Raw genomic sequence first — 21161 nt, 5'->3', positions numbered from 1 at the left:
AATTCGGTATTAATTCACTGTGATTTCATTGATGGTTCTTAAAATGATGGAATAAGAACAAATACAATATTTTCATTCAATGCATATTCATCCGCAATTGGTTATAAATTCAGTTTGGAACCAAAAAATCTGGTTTATCTGCCTGTGTCTGGAAAAAAACATACAGAGAGTACATTTTAGGATAACCGACCAAGATAATCGCATGATTTCTTTTAATGGAGAAATTATATCCAGCAGAATTTACTTGCGTGAAGTTTTCCAATAAATAAATACGATGGTTATTGTAAGGAAACACGAGTTGGGAAAATATAAAATTATTATAGGGGATTGGATGTTCCTTTCCCCATACTACAAGGGTGAACGTATGTATCTTGGTGGAGGATACTATAAACCGAAGAAAGAGGGTTTAGGACATCAATTTAGTAAAAAAAGGAGATGGGATAATTGATACTCTAATGCAGCGTTTCTCAACCAGGGTTCCCCTGAACCCTAGGGTTCCGCAAGAGGTCGCTAGGAGTTCCGCGAGAAACAGTTATAAATAGGCTAATGTATTTTGAATAGTTTTTGTTTGATTTAATATTCGTAATTTTACTATACATGTACGGCATATTGTTGGAAACTCCTTGGTTATTATAATAGAGGCTTCAACCTCTTATATTATTTATAATTATAACAACCATAGGGAATGTATTTAATGATGTCTATATGGCGCCGGTGTGAAACCGCCCTCACTGGTTAGTGGACGTCCTGTACGTGGTGGATTCGTGTATCGTTGAGTGACTGAATCAAGTACGAGACGCATGCATGGTGTCCATCTATCTTCTCTGTGCTTCCTAGCACGAAGTCTCTCTCTCTCTCTCTCTCTCTCTCTCTCTCTCTCTCTCTCTCTCTCTCTCTCTCTCTCTCTCTATCTCTATCTCTATCTCTATATCTATCTCTATCTCTATCTCTATCTCTATCTCTATCTCTATCTCTATCTCTATCTCTATCTCTATCTCTATCTCTATCTCTATCTCTATCTCTATCTCTATCTCTATCTCTATCTCTATCTCTATCTCTATCTCTATCTCTATCTCTATCTCTATCTCTATCTCTATCTCTATCTCTATCTCTATCTCTATCTCTATCTCTATCTCTATCTCTATCTCTATCTCTATCTCTATCTCTATCTCTATCTCTATCTCTATCTCTATCTCTATCTCTCTATCTCTCTATCTCTATCTCTATCTCTATCTCTCTATCTCTCTATCTCTATCTCTCTATCTCTCTATCTCTATCTCTCTATCTCTCTATCTCTATCTCTCTATCTCTATCTCTCTATCTCTCTATCTCTATCTCTCTATCTCTCTATCTCTCTATCTCTATCTCTCTATCTCTATCTCTCTATCTCTATCTCTCTATCTCTCTATCTCTCTATCTCTCTATCTCTCTATCTCTCTATCTCTCTATCTCTCTATCTCTCTATCTCTCTATCTCTCTATCTCTCTATCTCTCTATCTCTCTATCTCTCTATCTCTCTATCTCTCTATCTCTCTATCTCTCTATCTCTCTATCTCTCTATCTCTCTATCTCTCTATCTCTCTATCTCTCTCTATATCTCTATCTCTCTATCTCTCTATCTCTATCTCTCTATCTCTATCTCTCTATCTCTCTATCTCTCTATCTCTATCTCTCTATCTCTATCTCTCTATCTCTATCTCTCTATCTCTATCTCTCTATCTCTATCTCTCTATCTCTATCTCTCTATCTCTATCTCTCTATCTCTATCTCTCTATCTCTATCTCTCTATCTCTCTATCTCTCTATCTCTCTATCTCTCTATCTCTCTATCTCTATCTCTCTATCTCTATCTCTCTATCTCTCTCTCTCTATCTCTATCTCTCTATCTCTATCTCTCTATCTCTATCTCTCTATCTCTATCTCTCTATCTCTCTATCTCTCTATCTCTCTATCTCTCTATCTCTCTATATCTCTATCTCTCTATCTCTATCTCTCTATCTCTATCTCTCTATCTCTATCTCTCTATCTCTATCTCTCTCTCTTGGTGTCTCTCTGTCTCTCTCTCTCTCTCTGTCTCTCTGTCTCTCTCTCTCTCTCTCTCTCTCTCTCTCTCTCTCTCTCTCTCTCTCTCTCTCTCTCTCTCTCTCTCTCTCTCTCTCTCTCTCTCTCTCTCTCTCTCTCTCTCTCTCTCTCTCTCTCTCTCTCTCTCTCTCTCTCTCTCTCTCTCTCTCTCTCTCTCTCTCTCTCTCTCTCTCTCTCTCTCTCTCTCTCTCTCTCTCTCTCTCTCTCTCTCTCTCTCTCTCTCTCTCTCTCTCTCTCTCTCTCTCTCTCTCTCTCTCTCTCTCTCTCTCTCTCTCTCTCCTGTTTACCTTTATTGCTTCAGCTTTATTTGTTTAAGTTTTGTTGATCAAGTTACATGAGGTGTGTTTTTTAATTGTCAAACAAACTCGGGGTTGACAAACACTTTCAAAAATTATGGTTTCAAAAAGATAAAAATAAAAATTTTTTTGTGAATTACAACCTCGGTGTGAGGTCTCATAAACAAGCAGTATGTTTTTTTTTTCATTGCCAATAAATTTGACAAAAAGGGGGTCATTTTTTCCTTAAACCAGGTATCCAAAAAAAAATTTATATTTACCATGTGAACTATGATAAAAAATATAAAAGAGCTAGATATTAATAATGGTATATAATAATTTTTATGCAGGGGTTCCCTGAGATGAAAACGATTTCAAGGGTTCCACAAGGGTAAAAAGGTTGAGAAACGCTGCTCTAATGGGAACAGGTTCAACTATTCTGAAACATAAAGACCTAATTGGTTCAACTGCTTCTGCTGTGGGAAATGTAGCAGGTGCGATAAAGAGTATAAAAGATGTCCAAAAGGAATCCCATAAATTGCAAGCAATGAAAGAAATTAAGAAAGGCAAAACTCAGTTGTCTCCCCAAGAATGACAAAAAATAATTCAAAAACTTGTGTCAGGGTTTCAAAAGTTTTAACATCTTTTTTTTTAACTAAATAAATACAAGTATGGAAGCAATTTATAGTATCGATGAGTTGGATGAAACCATTCTTATCTCAAACTCTACTAAAAGATAAGACTACTTCAAGGTATAACAGGAACAGACTGGAATACAAATGGAACAAAAAGGTTTGAAATAAATAATCAGCAAACATATTTGACTCTCACTGATAGTTTCTTGTTGTGTAATTTTTCATTCACTTAGGCTGAGAATAACACAAACACTACGATCGTAAATGATTTCTTCTGGAAAATGTTTGATAGTGTTCATTTGTATATTGGAACACAAGAAGTTGAAGCAGTTGATGCTACATCTGAAATGATGAAATTTACACTATATTCATTAAGTGATAGAATGGGTAAGTGTGCTGTCAAAGGTTTTATTCCTGATATGACAATGGGAACAAACGCAGACCAATGTCAAAGAGAATACTTATAGTCAAAGAAAAGGAATGTATAAAGATGATACAAAAGCAGAAAATAGTTTTACTGTGGGAGTTCCTCTTAAAGGATTATTTGGATTTTGTGATTATGATAAAGTTCTGTATGGGCTTAAAATTAGATTTCAACTACAAAGGAATGATAATGAAAATAGATTGCTTTTTGGTGCTGCGAATGCTTTTGGTGATCAGAATAAATTTGTTATTGATTAAATGAGTTGGTATATTTGTGAATATACTCCTAATCTTAAAACAGAAGAGATGTTAAATGGAAGACAACTCAAAGAAACCACTAAATGTATCATACCTTAAAAGAAGATGTCAACACGTTAAACTAAACCAAACCACTTACACATGGAATTTGGGTGTTCGAGAAGGAAAGCCACAATACCTTTGGCTCATTTTAAAGAAACCAGATGGACGTACTGCTCCTGATAAGAATAATACATTGGGTGATAATGCCAAGGTGAAACCACTTCAGGTTTCTCTGGATGGAACACTTTATCCACGAGATAGATTGGAAATTGATTGGGAAAAAATGATTATGCTGAAGCATACAAGTCTTACCAAAAGGTGTGTGAAAGCAATGGTAACTATATCCCCCGCCAACTTCGTTGGTTGGCGGGGGATAATTAAGAACCCATTTTGGATATGAACAGCATTTAAAAGCCTTCATACAATCTACACGATTGACCTGAGTGCTCAAAAGGAAACTATAAAGTCTAATGGAGTGGATACTTCCCCATACATTGAAAGAGGAGAGAGTGAAGAAATTGATACATGTTGTTTGCTTTTGGAAGAAACAGAATTACAGATTAATCCAGATAGTGGTGTTATGATTAATCTCATATTTTGAGAAATAAATGAGCAGTAAAGTGCCAACTCGGATATACGTTAATCAAATCAATCTTAATAAACTATCATCTTGTATTCAAAATCAAAAGCCTTGTATGATTAGCATTAATACAATTCAGAGAAAAGGAGCAGTAAGAATGGATGCTTTGCTCATAAGTGAACAGGTGAAAACCTTGAACAATATTGGCTCACTTAAAATTAAAATGTCAAAACTAATGTTGAAGAAATATTCAATAAGAGAGACGAGTGGATGATTTCTCCCATTTCTAATTCCTTTATTTGCTGGTTTAAGTGCGGCTGGAGCATTGACAGGCAGTATTTCAGCAGCAGTGAAAACTGCTAACGAAAGGAAGGCTGAAATACAGGCTCAAAAATAGTTGGAAAGATATAACAAAGAGTTGGAGAAACAAATTAGTGGAAGTGGTGTAATTGTAGATTTTGCTGAAAAACTTGAAAGCCTCCCTGATAAAGCATGATTGTTAATTGGAGATATGCTTTCTTCTATCACAGAAGCCAGTGGAAAATTAACTTAAAAGAGGTAATGGTTTATATCTTTCTCATAAATAAATGAGCATCGACGAGTGGTTTAAAAAATTTGGAAAGAATACAACATCAAATATAGAACTTGCCAAATATTGTAAGAAATTAAAAGTTGACAATATTATTATTTGTATGAGAGATGAATTAACAAACTTTTCTAAATATACAAAGAATATTATTATGAATTTAGAAGATAATAATGGAAACCATTCTCATTGGGTTTGTATTTATAATAATCAGGACAAATATTATTTTGATAGTTATGGTCTTCCACAACCTGTTTAAGTCATGAAATTCTTCCAGAAGGGTGTTTATCAAACATTTCAAGTCCAAGAATTTAATTTCAAGTGATGTGGTCAATTGTGTCGATATGTGTTATTTCAACTCAACAAAAATAAAAAAATTTATAATGCTATTTTTAATCTAATATAAATGACTGATGTTGGAAAAGATGGTTCTTCCTTTGGTGTATTTCAAGAACTGGACATTGATTTATCAAATTCTTACACAAAGGCTTTTTGGTGCTGCCTGTTATTTCAACAGGCTGAATGACAGAAATATCATACAACAAAAAATAATAATGTGAAAAATGCTCATTAATTTATAAATTATCCACGCCCTTGGTGAGAATAAGTGATTTATCACAATATATGTCCTTAAATAAAACGGCTGTTTCTTCCAAAGATTCAGAAATGTTGATTTTTATCTCCGGGTCATGCAGAATTAATAGTTCCAATTAAAATAAAATTTTGAACAGAAGGGCATATCGTTTGTTTGAGAATAGAACATTGGGGATATGATATCAATGATTTTGGGCATAATTGGTCACTTAAAATAAACCTAGAAGACCTGAGGGAATTAAATCAGTCTTGCAAGGAAGACTATTATCCACTTGGTGTTGATAATGAGATTTGTGGAAGCATGATTAGCAAACAACAAAAAAAAGAATTTAATAAGGCTAACATCAATCATGGTTTGCTGCAGTTTATAGAATGAAAACACAAAGAAGAGGAATTTATATAGTAAGTAAGGGAATACAAACTGATTTAACCATAGAAAGATGGGGAGGTATTACCTGTCATCATATTAATCTATCATATATTTCTGATACATAAATGACTAAGTATTTTAATAAGGTGGTTGCTATAAATGACAGTATTTTAATAAGGTGGTTGCTATAAGGAAGGGAAAATATATAAATATAACTCTCACAGTTGATTTTAATCCAAAATAAATGAGAGATGAAAATCTGAAAGTTATTCTTAAAGTGCTTATGTTATTAAGGGCTGTATTACAAACGTTGATGGAAATCAAAAGAAGTATTTTCATCATGTAAACGTGTTAATATCTCTCATAAATAAATGTGTTATTGTCTCAAAAGTAAAAAGAAAACTAATACTAAAAATATCTCATGTTAAAAGTAAAAATAATAGAGTTTATCAAAAGGGAATATGTTTAGTGTGTGGCTCTAAAAAGTGTCAATTCATCTCTAAAAAGTGTCAACCCTAAGCATAAAAGTGGGGGAGATATACAAATGTTTTTATCAGGAAGTAAATTTACAACAACTGGAATACCAAGGAAATTACATCTACTAGGATATTCTTTCTGTGATCCAGGCACAAACTTGGATAAAAGATGAGATGAAGCCAACAATCCTAAAACTTGGTCTAAACCTAAAAACAGAGTTGATAAAGTGTGTATGAAGCGTGATATTGATTGTGGAAATAGCACGATGTTGGAAGAAAAACACGAAGCAGATCGAGAAATGTTGTATAATTTGTCTTTGATACAAAATCCAACGGTGAGAGAAAAAGTTGATGGGTTTATTTTGAAGAAGATAATTAGTGCTAAATTGAGACTTGGGCTGGGAAATTCAAAAAAACTTATAGGCTCTAATGATGTCATTAAGATTGAAGAGCAATTAGCTGATGAATTACATAAACCAACGAGAGGGGGAGCACTCGGTAGAGTGCAAAACCTCCGCCGCCAATACTGCTAGGTCACTCAAGTGAACCTGATATCCTATTCATTCAATTTGACCTCAACAGTGCTCACAGAGTTATAGTTTGCAACTTTCCCTTTTACTTTTAACTTTTACATACTCAATTCATTCGTCATAACTAGATTCCTTGAGACAGAAATTGATTTTACATGGTTATATCCACCTGAAGTTCCAAAATCAGCCGCAATTATAATTTTGGCATGTTTTTTTATTGGAAATCACTTATAACATGTAGAAATGCAAAAAAAAAAAAAAATCGAAACTTTGTTGAAAAAAAAGTTGCAAAAAAATGTTTTTTCTCCAACAATTTTTTTTTTGGGGGGGGGGTTGGAAATCACTTAAAACATGTAGAAATGCAAAAAAAAAAAATTCTAATTTTTTTCAAAATGGCCGCCATAGTGGCCATATTGGATTTTGGACCAAGTCCAAAATCTAATGGCATGATCCTTGAACCATACCTAATCCCTCCACCAAGTTCGTCGAAATCCGTCGAGGAGTTTTTCCGTAATACTGTTCACAAACAAACAAACAAACAAACAGAAAGGGGTGAAAACAATAACCTCCGATCTTCGATGGCGGAGGTTAACTAAAGGGGGAGCACTCGGGAGAGTGCAAAACCTCCGCCGCCAATACTGCTGGGTCACTCAAGTGAACCTTATATCTTATTCATTAAATATGATGTCAACAGTGCTGACAGAGTTATAGTTCTTTTCGACATTTTTTTTTGGGGATGGGGGTGGGGGGGGTTGTAAATCACTTAAAACATGTAGAAATGCAAAAAAAGAAATCAAAATTTTGTTGAAAAAAAAGTTGTAAAAATTTTTCTTCTCTAACAATTTATTTTTTTTGGGGGGGTTGGAAATCACTTAAAACATGTAGAAATGCAAAAAAAAACATTTTCTCCAACAATTTTTTTTTGGGGGGGGGTAATAATTTTTCTTGGGGGGTTTGGAAATCATTTAAAACATGTAGAAATGCAAAAAAAAAAATTCTGGGGGGTGGTAACAATTTTTTTGGGGTGGTTGGAAATCACTTAAAACATGAAGAAATGCAAAAAAAAAAAATTCTGTAACTTTTTTTGGGGGGGAGGGGGGACAAAGTCCAAAATTTAATGGCATGATCCTTGGACCATACCTAACCTCCCCACCAAGTTTTGTCGAAATCCGTCGAGGAGTTTTTTCGTAATACCGTTCACAAACAAACAAACAAACAGAAAGGGGTGAAAACAGTAACCTCCATCCATCTTCGAAGATGGCGGAGGTTAATAACCAATAATCACAAAGTTTAATAGAAGGAAGATTTATTCCAAAGAAGTTAATTATATCTGGTCTGCTGCCTTGAGTGAACTCAATAATGATAAGGGGTACAAGTATGCTTTAACCGTTATTGATTTGAGGAGTAGATATGCGTGGGTTGTTCCTTTGAAAAACTAAACAGGTAATACTCTTATGTCAGCCATCCAACAGATATTTACTATAAGCAAGAGAAAACCTAAAAAATTGTGGACTGATGAGGGTACAGAGTTCTACAACAAAACATTTATGAATTTTGCTGAAAGATAACGGTTTTACATTATACAGCACCTTTAATGAAGGAAAAGCGGTTGTTATTGAGCGTTTTAATTGCACTTTAAAAGAGAGACTATATAAAAAAATTCACTCAACTCAGTTCTCAACAATGGTTATCTTTAATTCAGGACATTGTAGATAAGTACAACGATACGATTCATACCTCAACAAAATCCAAGCCATCAGAAACATTCACAAAATTGGAATATGAAAAAGAGATTAATCTAAAAAGCCTAAGTTCAAAGTTGGGAATATAATAAGAATATACAGGTGGAAATCTCATTTTGACAAAGGTTGTACTAAACGATAGACAAATGAAATTTAAAAATTGTTGATGTAATAGATACCGTTCCTTCGACTCACAACTTATATGATTTAAAGGGAGAAGAAGTCTTGGGTTCATTTTATTCACAAGAATTACAAAAGACAAAAATGATAAATTAAAAATTAAAAATTGACTCCACCTCTTTTGTGACTCCACCCACACAAAACATGCCGTCATGAAACACACCCACACACCACATCCACATCCATCATATCCACATCCATACACTACATCCACATCCATCATACAATGATTAGTTTATTAGTTCCCCACATTCAACGGGTTTATTTAATTAAAAAATTAACTCCTTCCCCCCTTCTTTGTCTCCACCCATGCTAGCCACACCCATGCAAGCCACAACCATAGACCCCATCATCCCCTCCCCTTGTGCACACCCACCCTTAACCCACCACCCCCTCATTCTACCCCCACCCTTTGCTACACACACATGGAGAGGAGAGGGATGGGATGACGGGGGTGGTGGGTCATTGGGGGGGAGCGCACCTTACCCACCCCTACCCTCCTCCCCCCTTTCTTTTTTTACCCCTCCTTTGTCCTTTTTTTGTAATAAAGAATTAAATAATTGTAAACGAAGCAAATGTAATTAAACAACATTGAAAACATTAAACATTTTTCTTTGGGTGGGGGTAAATATTCAAATGTGAAACTGAACATTCTTTCCCAGCAGTCTGCTTCGGATGGCTTGTGATTTTGAAACTCGGACACCATATTCTGTTTAAAACAAAGGAATAACCATTAGGGTATATAAAGATGATTATATAATAATATTAATGAAATTAATAAATAAAGCATTTACCTCCAGAAGATTGAGTTTTGTGTCAAGTTCATCCAGACGGAGGTTTAAACTGGAACAGGTTGGGAACGGGTCAGCACTCCATGGAACTTCAAAATAGTCGCATTCAAGGTTGTGACATTCAGTGGTTTCATAACCAACCATCATGTTGTTTGGTTCGTTTTTAATGCTGGAAATTAAAAAAAAAACAAGCAGGGAAAAATTAACACCAAGTTGTCTCTCATGCTTATAAAAGTTTGTGAACAAGTATATATATATATATATATATATATATATATATATATATATATATATATATATATATATATATATATATATATATATATATATATATTACCCCTCACATAACTTCTCTTCCAAGTCAATCTTTTGTTCTGTTATCTTCTCAGCTCGGGGAAAACTTAAAGGATGGGAGAGATCTTCGAAACACTTCATAATATCACTGTAATTTCCTTTGAACTGATTGAAGTTCTGTAAGGGTTTCATTCATACTCTGCCATTCTTCATGATATTGTTACGACTGTGGAAATTCGCAGACCACCATAAAGGGCCCGCAGGTGAGATATCTCTGTAAGTACATGTGTAGTTAGCCCCAAATCCGTTGTCTAGAGGGAATTTATGTGATTCATTCTGGCTCCGACGCTTTGAGATAGCCGTTTTTCTGTTCTATCTCTTTTTTGAACAAACCACGTCTCAACCACCATAACCATCAAACCACCACCGATAAACCCTCCACCACACTCACCTCTCTCCTTCTACAGACATTCCAGCACTACCTGTGAACACTGAGCGCCGGGCTGTCTTGGGCTCGTTCAAGATAGGCACCGATCCGCGAGTGCAAATAGCGGCCTTTCCGAGGGAGAATTCGGATCAGGAACGCTACACGCCCACTTCTGATCCGTCAAATTAGCAAGCGCGGAGCGGCTTGGCCCCGCCTCCAGGCGCGTCTGTGTGAAATCCATATATGCAAATTCTAGGATCAGGAGAGGTTCACGCCCACTTTTCCTCCATCCAATTGGCGAGCGTGGCTCCGCCCCCGAGGTCATCCTGATCCGGAAATTTGCATATTGTTTTCTTCTGCCGGCCTATAAAAACGGCGAGCGCAAGGCGAATCGTGGCAGTCAGTTTTTGGTTGGAGAGGAGAGTGTGGCAGCGGCAGAGTGTGGCAGCGGCAGAGTGTGGCAGCGGCAGAGTGTGGCAGAGAGTGGAGTCGGGTGGCGAAGGCATCGAGTTGGGTTTTGCAGTTGGCTGAGGAGAGTTGTGGGAAGAGGCCAAGGAGCTCGGCTCCGAGGCGAGAAGGACGGCGGTCGGCGACGAGGTCACGGTGTGAGATCACTCGTCGCGGGACCCAAGCCAGCCAGCCATTCTCCCTCCCCAAAGGCATCAACAATCCTCCCTTTTCCCCCCGCGCTGAGATAGTGCAACAAAGGGGGCCCCGTTCCCACCCCACTCCAAACGTCGTGCCAATGAAACCCGCCAAGGAGCACGGAGTCGGGGCACAGCCACACGGCCACATCTGCGGCTCGTCCGCCAATGCGTCACGAGGACGCGGGTAGGACCCACCCGGTCTCACGGACCTGGCCGCTCCTTCAGGTCACACGCGCATATTGGCATACAGGCCCGTCTGCCCCCTTGTCTATGAGGGTGGCTTCTTTCCTTTGCTTTTGAGTAAATGTGCGTTGGCGCCGTCTGTAAAGTAGAACTGTATGAGTGTTGCCGTGTGTGCGCGTATTCGGTAGTAACTCTGTGTCATTGTTTCTTTTGTTTTAACTGATATATGTGCATTTTGACTGTTTGGTGTATATGTGTGCTCTCCGTGTGTCACTTAATAAATGTGCATTGTGTGAACTGTTTTCCCGTTTCGCTTTGTCTTTTCTTTATTGACCCTCCATCCTGCTTCTCTTAAAGGGTTCATAGTGGGCTTAATACGCCTGATAATTAATCGGAACCATCGAGGCCGACGATAACACCGCTCGGTTATCCCGATAGCACAGAACGGACCGCTTAAGCGGTTCGTGTCCGGAGTTGGACTGCAGCGAGGTACGATCGCCCTGTCGACCATCCGCGCAGGTACTTAGGTAGATCGAATTTGGCGAGCAACCCTATCCTGCGCAGGTGGGCAATTGGCATGATCGTGGTGAGGTTAAACCCCCACCCGTGACTAGCTCCCGGCGTTGGTCCGAGAGGGTCACGACTGAATTATCCGTTCCGGTGGGCGAGGCGGCCGCCATTCGAGTCTAGCGGCCGATCGCACGCCGGCGGGCGCGAATTCGCAACAATATTCAATGGCTTGGTTTTCAACATCAGTCATCAACTTTGTCATTGGAGAGAGCCTGTCAGAAAAAAAAAATAATCTTGTAGTGATTTGGTTCTGTATAAAACAACAAATAATGATTTGGTTTAAATATAGCTTACCTCTCCTCTTGTTAAAATGACAAAATCATCTTGTTGTGGAAAAGGCTCTTCAAAAGACATTCTCAATGAAAGCAACAAACGATTTTCAAGAATAATCATGAAAAAATATTTGTTGGAGCAATGTAAATTTTTGTAATTTCCTCAGAACACCTGAAAAAGCAGAGGAAGATCTTGAGGGACTTTGGAAAAGAAAAGTCTTGAAACTGGGGGCGAAAGTAGGTAAAACAAGGGAAATGGGAGAATTTTGGTGTCGGTCAATACGTTTTTTTCCCTTTCCCCCCATTCACTTACATGTAAATTTTTGAGGTGCACCAGAAGCCCCAAAGTCCTACTACTCACTGCAGCTTGATCTCTCTGACATCCTCCCCAGAATCCAGTCCATACAAGTGCTGAAAAGTGTGGAGGCCAGTACACACCCCTAACAAACTTCAGTAACATCTAGAAATAAGTCAGAGATGGTATCACCACATCTCACAGCACTCTCAGTATCAGAGTATAGTTCAGTCATCAGATTGATCAGTTTTGGTGGCACCCCACGAAAACCAAGAATCCTCCAGAGGGCATCCCGATTCACTGAATCAAATGCTTTACAGAGATCAACATAGGCTGCAAGCAGCCCCTGCCGAAACTCTCGACTGCATTCAGTGAGGACATGAAGAGCAAGGATCCGGTCAATCGTTCACCTCTTTGGTGTAAAGCCTGACTACTCTGGATGCTGGTGCTCAAGCAGATGGTGGTGAACCCTAACAAGAATTATCTGAACAAAGACCTTGCCCGGCACTGAGAGCAGCCTCACCCCTCGGTAGTTGATGCAGTCTTGGCGATCACCCTTCCCTTTCCAGAGAGGGACAAAAGGCCCCTCTTCCAGTCAGTTGTGATGATGCTTGTGTTCCAGGTAGAGCACAGAACTACATGCAACAACACGAGTACAGTATTTCCACCAGCCTTGAGAAGTTCAGCAAGGATGCCACAGATCCCAGGAGCTTTACCCATTTCAAATGGTTCACCGCAGCCCGTGTTTCCACAAAACGAAGGTGGACCACAGTTGATTGGAGGGTCAGCAATTGGGAATGTAACACCCCTGACATCCAACTCGACAGCTGGTGGATCAGCCTGGTAAAACCGCTCAAAAAAACCGGCCCAGTGGGCCTTCACTTCTGACTCCTCTGTCAAGAGCCTACCACCCTCTGCTCTCACTGCAACACACTGAAGGACGAGCTTGGAGGAATGTGAATTCCCATGTAAGCAGGATGACAATCACTTGACCACAGGTGATGCTCTACCCCCTCACAGATTAGTCGCACATAGGCCTCCTTGTCCACCCTTAGTGCACGTACAGTTTTATGCCTCAGCTCCCTGAACATCTCAGCTCTGGCATTCAGCCTGGCCCTGCGACTCTGGTCAATGGTATCCAGTGTCCCTTGAGAGACACAATTATTCTTCACCCTAAGGTGAGTTCCAAGACATCTTCCAGCAACATCAAGGACGGTAGTCTTCAAGGCACTCCACAACTCTTCAGGATCCCGCAAAGTACCCAGACCCCCCAAATCTCCACTCAGCCTGTTTGAAAACTCCTCGGCTATCCTCTCATCCTTGAGCTTGCCAACATCCAGCCTCGGCTGGGATGGTACCATTCTGCTGGATTTAAACTGCAACTTCAGTGTTGCGACAACAAGTCTGTGGTCGGTATTGATGAACTGAGCACTCCGATGGACTTGGCAGTTCTAGATCATCCTCCAGCGACCATCAACGAGCATATGGTCAATCTCCTTTGCCACACTGCCAGCATTGAAATACCAAGTCCAGCAATGAGCTTGTGGGTGGTGAAATCATCAACCAGCCACCCTAAGTCCATGACTTCTTGCATGGTCAAGGAACTTTGTGCTATTCTGGTTCACAGTTCCAGACCCATGGGGACCAACACATGTCTCATAACCATCCCTATCAGTTCCAATAGACCCATTGAAATCCCCCAGGACTAGAAGAGTATATCGTCTGCAGCACTCATCAACCACAGACTCGAGCGTGGCATATAATTCGTCTTTCAAGGTGAGATCACTCACTTCAGTCAGAGCATATACAGAGACCAGGGAAATTTATACCCCAGGGAACAATAAATACCTCAGGTATTTATCCCTGAAAAGCTTATGTATTTTCAACTTCAACTTCAACTTCAACGAAGATGAATCCTCCCCTGCTCACTTCAGCTTACACTTTGACAGTTACACTTGCCAATTATTTCTATTTACTGGAAGAAAAAAAAACAAACAAATGAAGATCGGAATAAAATTTTCAATTTTTTTTTAATATCCGTGTACAAAACTGGTGGGGTGTTTGGGGATAGGGGGCTTGGGGGATTGCAAGAAGTTGGGAATAATTGGGGCTGTTAAAGAAGTAATAGTATGCAGGACAGGGTAACAAACTCACCAGCTTGTGATGCCAGATCGTCTAACCTCTGGATATTGTTCCCAAGCACAACAATGGGGCAGATTTCCCTCTAATAGCTCAAAACGATACAGGGCACTCAGTCGAGCGCATAACTGTGCCACACAATGCTTGATCCACAAGAAGATATCAGACCCAATACATTTTTGAAATATCATGCTATACAGTAGTATATCGTTTTTGGACCGATCTCTCAATGGTGAAGAATCACTTCAAAAATTAAATAATTCTCGTATCCAGATCCGGATTGGGATCTCTCCAAAAATCGAATCAATTCGTCCTTGTTACACACCCAACCCGTCTACCAAGGTTCATCCGAATCCGTCCACAACTTTTTGAGATATCGTGCTCTTTATCAGTTTAGCCCTATCTCTCAATGGTGAAGAATCACTCAAAACATTATCACATCCGGATCCGGATCTTCATCAAAATTGAACCAATTCTTCCTTGTTAAACACCGAACCTGTGCACAAAATTTCATCTGGACCCGTCCAGAACTTTTTGAGATATCCTGCACACAATCAAACAAACAAGCAGTCATAGACTGGTACAAACGAAATTGTCAACTTGACCTCTGACCTTGTCTAATAAAAGCTGTCTCTGGAGAAGGTAGCGACGCAAACCAGAAGTTTCTACGATGATTCTGTACCAAACCATCAAAAATCGAATGTTTGACCTCACTGTGACCTTGACCTTTGACCGATTTTTGACCAAAATCTAATCAGCACGAGCCATCACCCTCCTGAATCACGTGGTGTAATTTGACATTGGTATCTTCTTCCGTTCTCGAGTTATCATGCCTACAAACACACACACACACAAAAACAAACACACAAACAGATGACGGAAGTCATCAATATACTTACGAAATCTTTAGATTTCGTAAGTACCAAACATCCAGAAAGGGGTGAAAACATAACCTCCTTCACCTTCGGTGGTGGAGGTAACAAAGGTTTAAATCATTATGGCTGTTCTCATTTTCATTGACGTTAATAACTCACAATCACCTTCAGAGTAATGCAATTGTTATTCAAGCGATACAACTCACCCTATGTCATTACAAGAGTGCCTGGAATGACTGAACAGCTGACTTTATATCCCCACAGAGGGACGGCATGCAACATGATGCATGCTGCTGACACCGCACCAAATGGGGCAAATCGGATTCCCAGGAGATTGCTAACATAACTTATGCACGTGTTGATATCCTGATGACTTGTCATCATAATTTGTGTTCATATAGATGGAGAAATACAGCAAACACCTTGAAGCTGTAGTTGCAGAAAGAACCCAAGATTTGGTTTTTGAGAAACAGAAAACAGACCAGCTTCTGTACAGTAAGAAGCATTTTCATTGATTTTTATTTATTTATTTCATCTTACATTAACCTCATGCTCATGGAGCAGCTTGTATGCTTACGTCACATGCAGATCGAACACATTAAGTGATATAATTGTACTTTTCCATGAATTACAGGGACATTGACAGCCAATAGTCAAATTAACACAGTATATCTGCGTATGGGTTTTGCCAGAGCAATGGAACTCCACCTTATCGTGGTGCTGTAGTTTGCATGTTTCAATGACTCCAAGAGCTAAAGCAGTGGCCAGTAACCCTCAACATGACGTGAAAAATGTCCGCAGTCCCAACATCTTTCGAATTGCTGATTATGGGAGCGGTCAGGATAAGATGAGACTGGAGGGTGCTAAGAATCTCTGGGCTTGGCTCGCATCCCATTGGACTTTGGAGTAGAAAGACCAAATATTTTAAACTACTTATTATTAGCTAACCTGGAAAGTAGTTCCTGGGAGCTTATGGGATGATGGCGCCTCGTCCGTCCATCCATCCGTCCATCCGTCCACAAATACTTGCAACTTCTTCTCTGAAACTACGCATACAATTTCGATGAAACTTTACCACAACGTTCATCACTCTGTATGTACCAAATTTTGTTCATGACTTAAAAAAAAAAATCAGGCCCTTAGGGGGTCTATGGGAGTTGCCCCCCAAAATATGTATTTCCTTTCTTCTCTGAAACTACACACACAATTCTGATGAAAATTGACCACAACCTTCATCACCCATGATGTTCCAAAGTTTGTTCACGGCATTTTAAAAATTCCATAGGTATTTAGTTTCTTCTCCATTACATATTTTGAGGATTATCCATGCCGACCAGTGGTTCCCTCGTTATCTTATCCAGCCGCTACTCGGTGAGCATTCAGGGGTATTGCCCCTATGTTGCAAGAGGTATAGTGCTTTCCACTTGATTCAAATTCCCAAGGAGGTTGAGATTAATTTTTGACTCATCCAGGTTTTGCTGTTGTGTGCATTTGGGGGTGGGGTGGTGCATTCAATAACAATGTATTTGCGCTTTCACTTATGGATGTTGCAGTTGCAAAACCAAAATGAATCACCATTGTGGTTGAATGTTTTATGCTTGTGAAAGCAAACTCGTTAGATCTTTTTTGACACTTGCTGACCACGAACCCCTTTTCCTGTCTGACTCTCCAGTGACTTACTATGGTGTACCTGTGCATTTATATATACCTGTCCCTCACCTCCCCTCTGTCAGTCTCTTCAGCTGTATTCTCTGTGTAGCTCTTTTCTGAGCCTTGAGATCTGTACAAAATATGAGAGTGTACATAATATGAATGCACACTCTAACTCTCACGTCAATTTGGAGCTATCTTGAGTATGTGTTGCTTTTGCGTCCCTCCTCTGACTTCCTCTTTTGTTTAGTTTTTGTCATTTTTATTTTCTATTTGTTCCTGCTTTAGCCTGCACTACCGAAACGACCTCGATAGGCCTTGAATATCAGAAAAAATCCTTAGCATTTGTTATTGGGTTAAAGTAAATTGGGGAGCAATAAATCATCACAGTGGCAAAAACCAAACAACATCAGATCACCACATGACGTAAACAAAGTGCAAAAAAACGGATCCCTTAACTATAGACCTATCGGCTTGCTTCCAATCATCAGCAAAGTCATGGAATCCATCATCATTGCTTGATTTTAAAATCCTTCATTTTCTCGAACAACCTCATCTCAGGTCACCAATTTGGATTCAGACCAGGTCACTTCACCTTGGACATGCTGCTTCCACTCACACAGCAATAGATAGAGGCCCTCAATGTCAGACATTAAATCAGGGCTGTCTCTCTGGACGTATCGTGCTTTCGATATAATCCAGCAATCCTGCCTTGTTATCCAAACTCTCTGCCTATGGCATCCAAGGCCAACTGAACACGTGGCTCACTGACTTCCTCAACTGTCGCAGCCAACGTGCGGCTTTCAGAGGAATACTTTCATCTCCTCTCCCTATCAAGGCTGGAATGGCCCAAGGCAGTGTTCTGAGTCCAGTTCTATGCCTAATCTTCATCAACAATCTCCCTGACCTATTTATTCCTTTGCCAATGACTCCACGCTCTGCCGGGACATCCCTCACCCGACAGCTGGGTATGCAGTCGCCTCTTCCCTCTCTTCAGACCTTGACAAAATCACAATCTGGTCAAAGACTTGGAATATTTCTTTCAATCCTGACAAATCTCACACTCTCACTCTCCCTCTCTCTGCAAAAGGACTGCCACTGCAAAAGGATGATGTGCCCCGTCATTCTGAGCGAGTGGTTCATGCTCCATCATTCTGAGCGAGTGGTTCATGCTCCGTCATTCTCAGCGAGTGGTTAATGCTCCGTCATTCTGAGCGAGTGGTTCGTGCTCCATCATTCTCAGCGAGTGGTTCATGCTCCGTCATTCTCAGGGAGTGGTTTGTGCTCCATCATTCTGAGCGAGTGGTTTGTGCTCCGTCATTCTCAGCGAGTGGTTCATGCTCCAACATTCTGAGCGACTGGTTTGTGCTCCATCATTCTAAGCGAGTGGTTCATGCTCCGTCATTCTGAGCGAGTGGTTCATGCTCCATCATTCTCAGCGAGTGGTTCATGCTCCGTCATTCTCAGCAAGTGGTTCATGCTCCGTCATTCTCAGTGAGTGGTTCATGCTCCAACATTCTGAGCGACTGGTTTGTGCTCCATCATTCTGAGCAAGTGGTTCATGCTCCGTCATTCTGAGCGAGCAGTTCGTGCTCCGTCATTCTGAGCGAGTAGTTTGTGCTGCGTCATTCTGAGCGAGCAGTTTATGCTCCGTCATTCTGAGAGAGTGGTTCATGCTCCGTCATTCTGAGCGAGTGGTTCATGCTCCATCATTCTGAGCGAGTGGTTCATGCTCCGTCATTCTGAGAGAGTGGTTCATGCTCCATCATTCTGAGTGAGTGGTTCGTGCTCCGTCATTCTCAGCGAGTGGTTCATGCTCCGTCATTCTGAGCGAGTGGTTCATGCTCCATCATTCTCAGCGAGTGGTTCATGCTCCGTCATTCTCAGCAAGTGGTTCATGCTCCGTCATTCTCAGTGAGTGGTTCATGCTCCAACATTCTGAGCGACTGGTTTGTGCTCCATCATTCTGAGCAAGTGGTTCATGCTCCGTCATTCTGAGCGAGCAGTTCGTGCTCCGTCATTCTGAGCGAGTAGTTTGTGCTGCGTCATTCTGAGCGAGCAGTTTATGCTCCGTCATTCTGAGAGAGTGGTTCATGCTCCGTCATTCTGAGCGAGTGGTTCATGCTCCGTCATTCTGAGCGAGTGGTTCATGCTCCGTCATTCTGAGAGAGTGGTTCATGCTCCATCATTCTGAGTGAGTGGTTCGTGCTCCGTCATTCTCAGCGAGTGGTTCATGCTCCGTCATTCTGAGCGAGTGGTTCATGCTCCGTCATTCTCAGCGAGTGGTTCATGCTCCGTCATTCTCGGCGAGTGGTTCATGCTCCATCATTCTGAGCGAGTGGTTCATGCTCCGTCATTCTAAGCGAGTGGTTCATGCTCCGTCATTCTCAGCGAGTGGTTCATGCTCCATCATTCTCCGCGAGTGGTTCATGCTCCATCATTCTGAGCGAGTGGTTCATGCTCCGTCATTCTCGGCGAGTGGTTCATGCTCCGATTCTCGGCGAGTGGTTCATGCTCCATCGTTCTGAGCGAGTGGTTCGTGCTCCATCATTCTCAGCGAGTGGTTCATGCTCCGTCATTCTCAGCGAGTGGTTCATGCTCTGTCATTCTGAGCGAGTGGTTCATGCTCCATCATTCTGAGCGAGTGGTTATGAAATAACACCAGATTTCTGAGCCGTTTGCCATATTAACGTGTTTTCCAAATGACCAAGCCAAAAAGATTTTCCACCCGTCACACGCAGCTGTTTATAAACAATAATGTTTGTGAACATATATCTGAAACATCTATGTTAATGCAACGTTGTTTTTCGGTGAAAGGCACTCAAGGTCTTTGGGTTGTATGCCGTAGTACTGGAGTTGGTAATCACACTGACTCCAATCTACTGATTCCCAACGAACTCCCCTACCATCTCTCTCTCTCTCTCTCTCTCTCTCTCTCTCTCTCTCTCTCTCTCTCTCTCTCTCTCTCTCTCTCTCTCTCTCTCTCTCTCTCTATCTCTCTATCTCTCTATCTCTCTATCTCTCTATCTATATCTCTATCTCTCTATCTCTATCTCTCTATCTCTCTATCTCTATCTCTCTATCTCTATCTCTCTATCTCTATATCTCTATCTCTCTATCTCTATCTCTCTATCTCTCTATCTCTCTATCTCTCTATCTATCTCTCTATCTATCTCTCTATCTATCTCTCTATCTATCTCTCTATCTATCTCTCTATCTATCTCTCTATCTATCTCTCTATCTATCTCTCTATCTATCTCTCTATCTATCTCTCTATCTATCTCTCTATCTATCTCTCTATCTATCTCTCTATCTATCTCTCTATCTATCTCTCTATCTATCTCTCTATCTATCTCTCTATCTATCTCTCTATCTCTCTATCTATCTATCTCTCTATCTATCTCTCTATCTATCTCTCTATCTATCTCTCTATCTATCTCTCTATCTATCTCTCTATCTATCTCTCTATCTATCCCTCTCTATCTATCTCTCTATCTATCTCTCTATCTATCTCTCTATCTATCTCTCTATCTATCTCTCTATCTATCTCTCTATCTATCTCTCTATCTATCTCTCTATCTATCTCTCTATCTATCTCTCTATCTATCTCTCTATCTATCTCTCTTTCTTTCTATCTATCTCTCTTTCTTTCTGTCTCTCTTTCTATCTCTCTTTCTATCTCTCTTTCTATCTCTCTTTCTATCTCTCTATCTCTCTTTCTATCTCTCTTTTGCTCTCTGTTGGCTGGACAGTGTTTGTCTCCGGACATTTATGGATGGGAGTTTGTCTCCAGATCCGTTGAGGTGGTGTTTGTCTCCGGATGTGTCAGGGTGGTGTTTTCTCCAGACGTGTCAGGGTGGTGTTTGTCTCCAGATGCGTTGAGGCGGTATTAGTCTATGGATGTGTCTGGGTGGTGTTTGTCTCCAGACGCGTTGGGGCGGTAATTGTCTCCAGACACATCGGCGGGGGGGGGAGTGTTTGTCTCCAGATGCGTTGGGGGCGGTATTAGTCTATGGACGTGTCTGGGCGGTGCTTGCCCCCAGACGCATCAGAGCGGTGATTGTTTCCAGACGCGTCCGCGCAGAGTTTCTCTATGGACATGTCCGGGTGTTGTTTGTCTCCAGATGCATCCAGGCAGTGTTTATGTCTGAATGGGAATTTATCTCCAGAAGTGTCTGGATGAGAGCTTGTCTGCAGATGTGTCCGAGCAGTGCTTGTCTCTGGACAGCTTGGCTCTGGATGCGTC

General features: G+C 40.6%; 1 protein-coding gene and 1 long non-coding RNA gene across 3 annotated transcripts in view; one reads left to right on the top strand and one right to left on the bottom strand.

Annotated features, from left to right (window-relative positions):
- LOC147016879 (atrial natriuretic peptide receptor 1-like) overlaps positions 1 to 21161 on the top strand; it is a 93368-nt gene that overhangs the window by 53645 nt on the left and 18562 nt on the right. The window contains exon 10 of the mRNA XM_085846013.1: positions 15667 to 15760. Coding sequence (XP_085702139.1) covers positions 15667 to 15760 — 94 coding nt within the window. The remainder of the gene's footprint in view (positions 1 to 15666; positions 15761 to 21161) is intronic.
- Positions 9278 to 21161, bottom strand: part of LOC147016880 (uncharacterized) — a 24238-nt gene continuing 12354 nt past the window's right edge. The window contains exons 1-3 of one of the 2 annotated variants that reach the window (XR_015049231.1): positions 15003 to 15213; positions 9567 to 9732; positions 9278 to 9481 (exon numbers count right to left, since the gene is read on the bottom strand). This is a non-coding gene — a long non-coding RNA (uncharacterized LOC147016880). Of the gene's footprint in view, positions 9482 to 9566; positions 9733 to 15002; positions 15214 to 21161 lie in introns of those variants that run through there. The other variant, XR_015049232.1, reaches the window with a different exon arrangement.

Source organism: Eptatretus burgeri, chromosome 11 (genome assembly GCF_056783735.1).
Source record: "Eptatretus burgeri isolate ZD-2024b chromosome 11, Ebu_testis_v1, whole genome shotgun sequence".
In the NCBI taxonomy this organism is placed as follows: domain Eukaryota; kingdom Metazoa; phylum Chordata; class Myxini; order Myxiniformes; family Myxinidae; genus Eptatretus; species Eptatretus burgeri.
The sequence above is the reverse complement of the archived record's forward strand: the minus strand, read 5'-3'. Positions and strand labels throughout refer to the sequence as shown.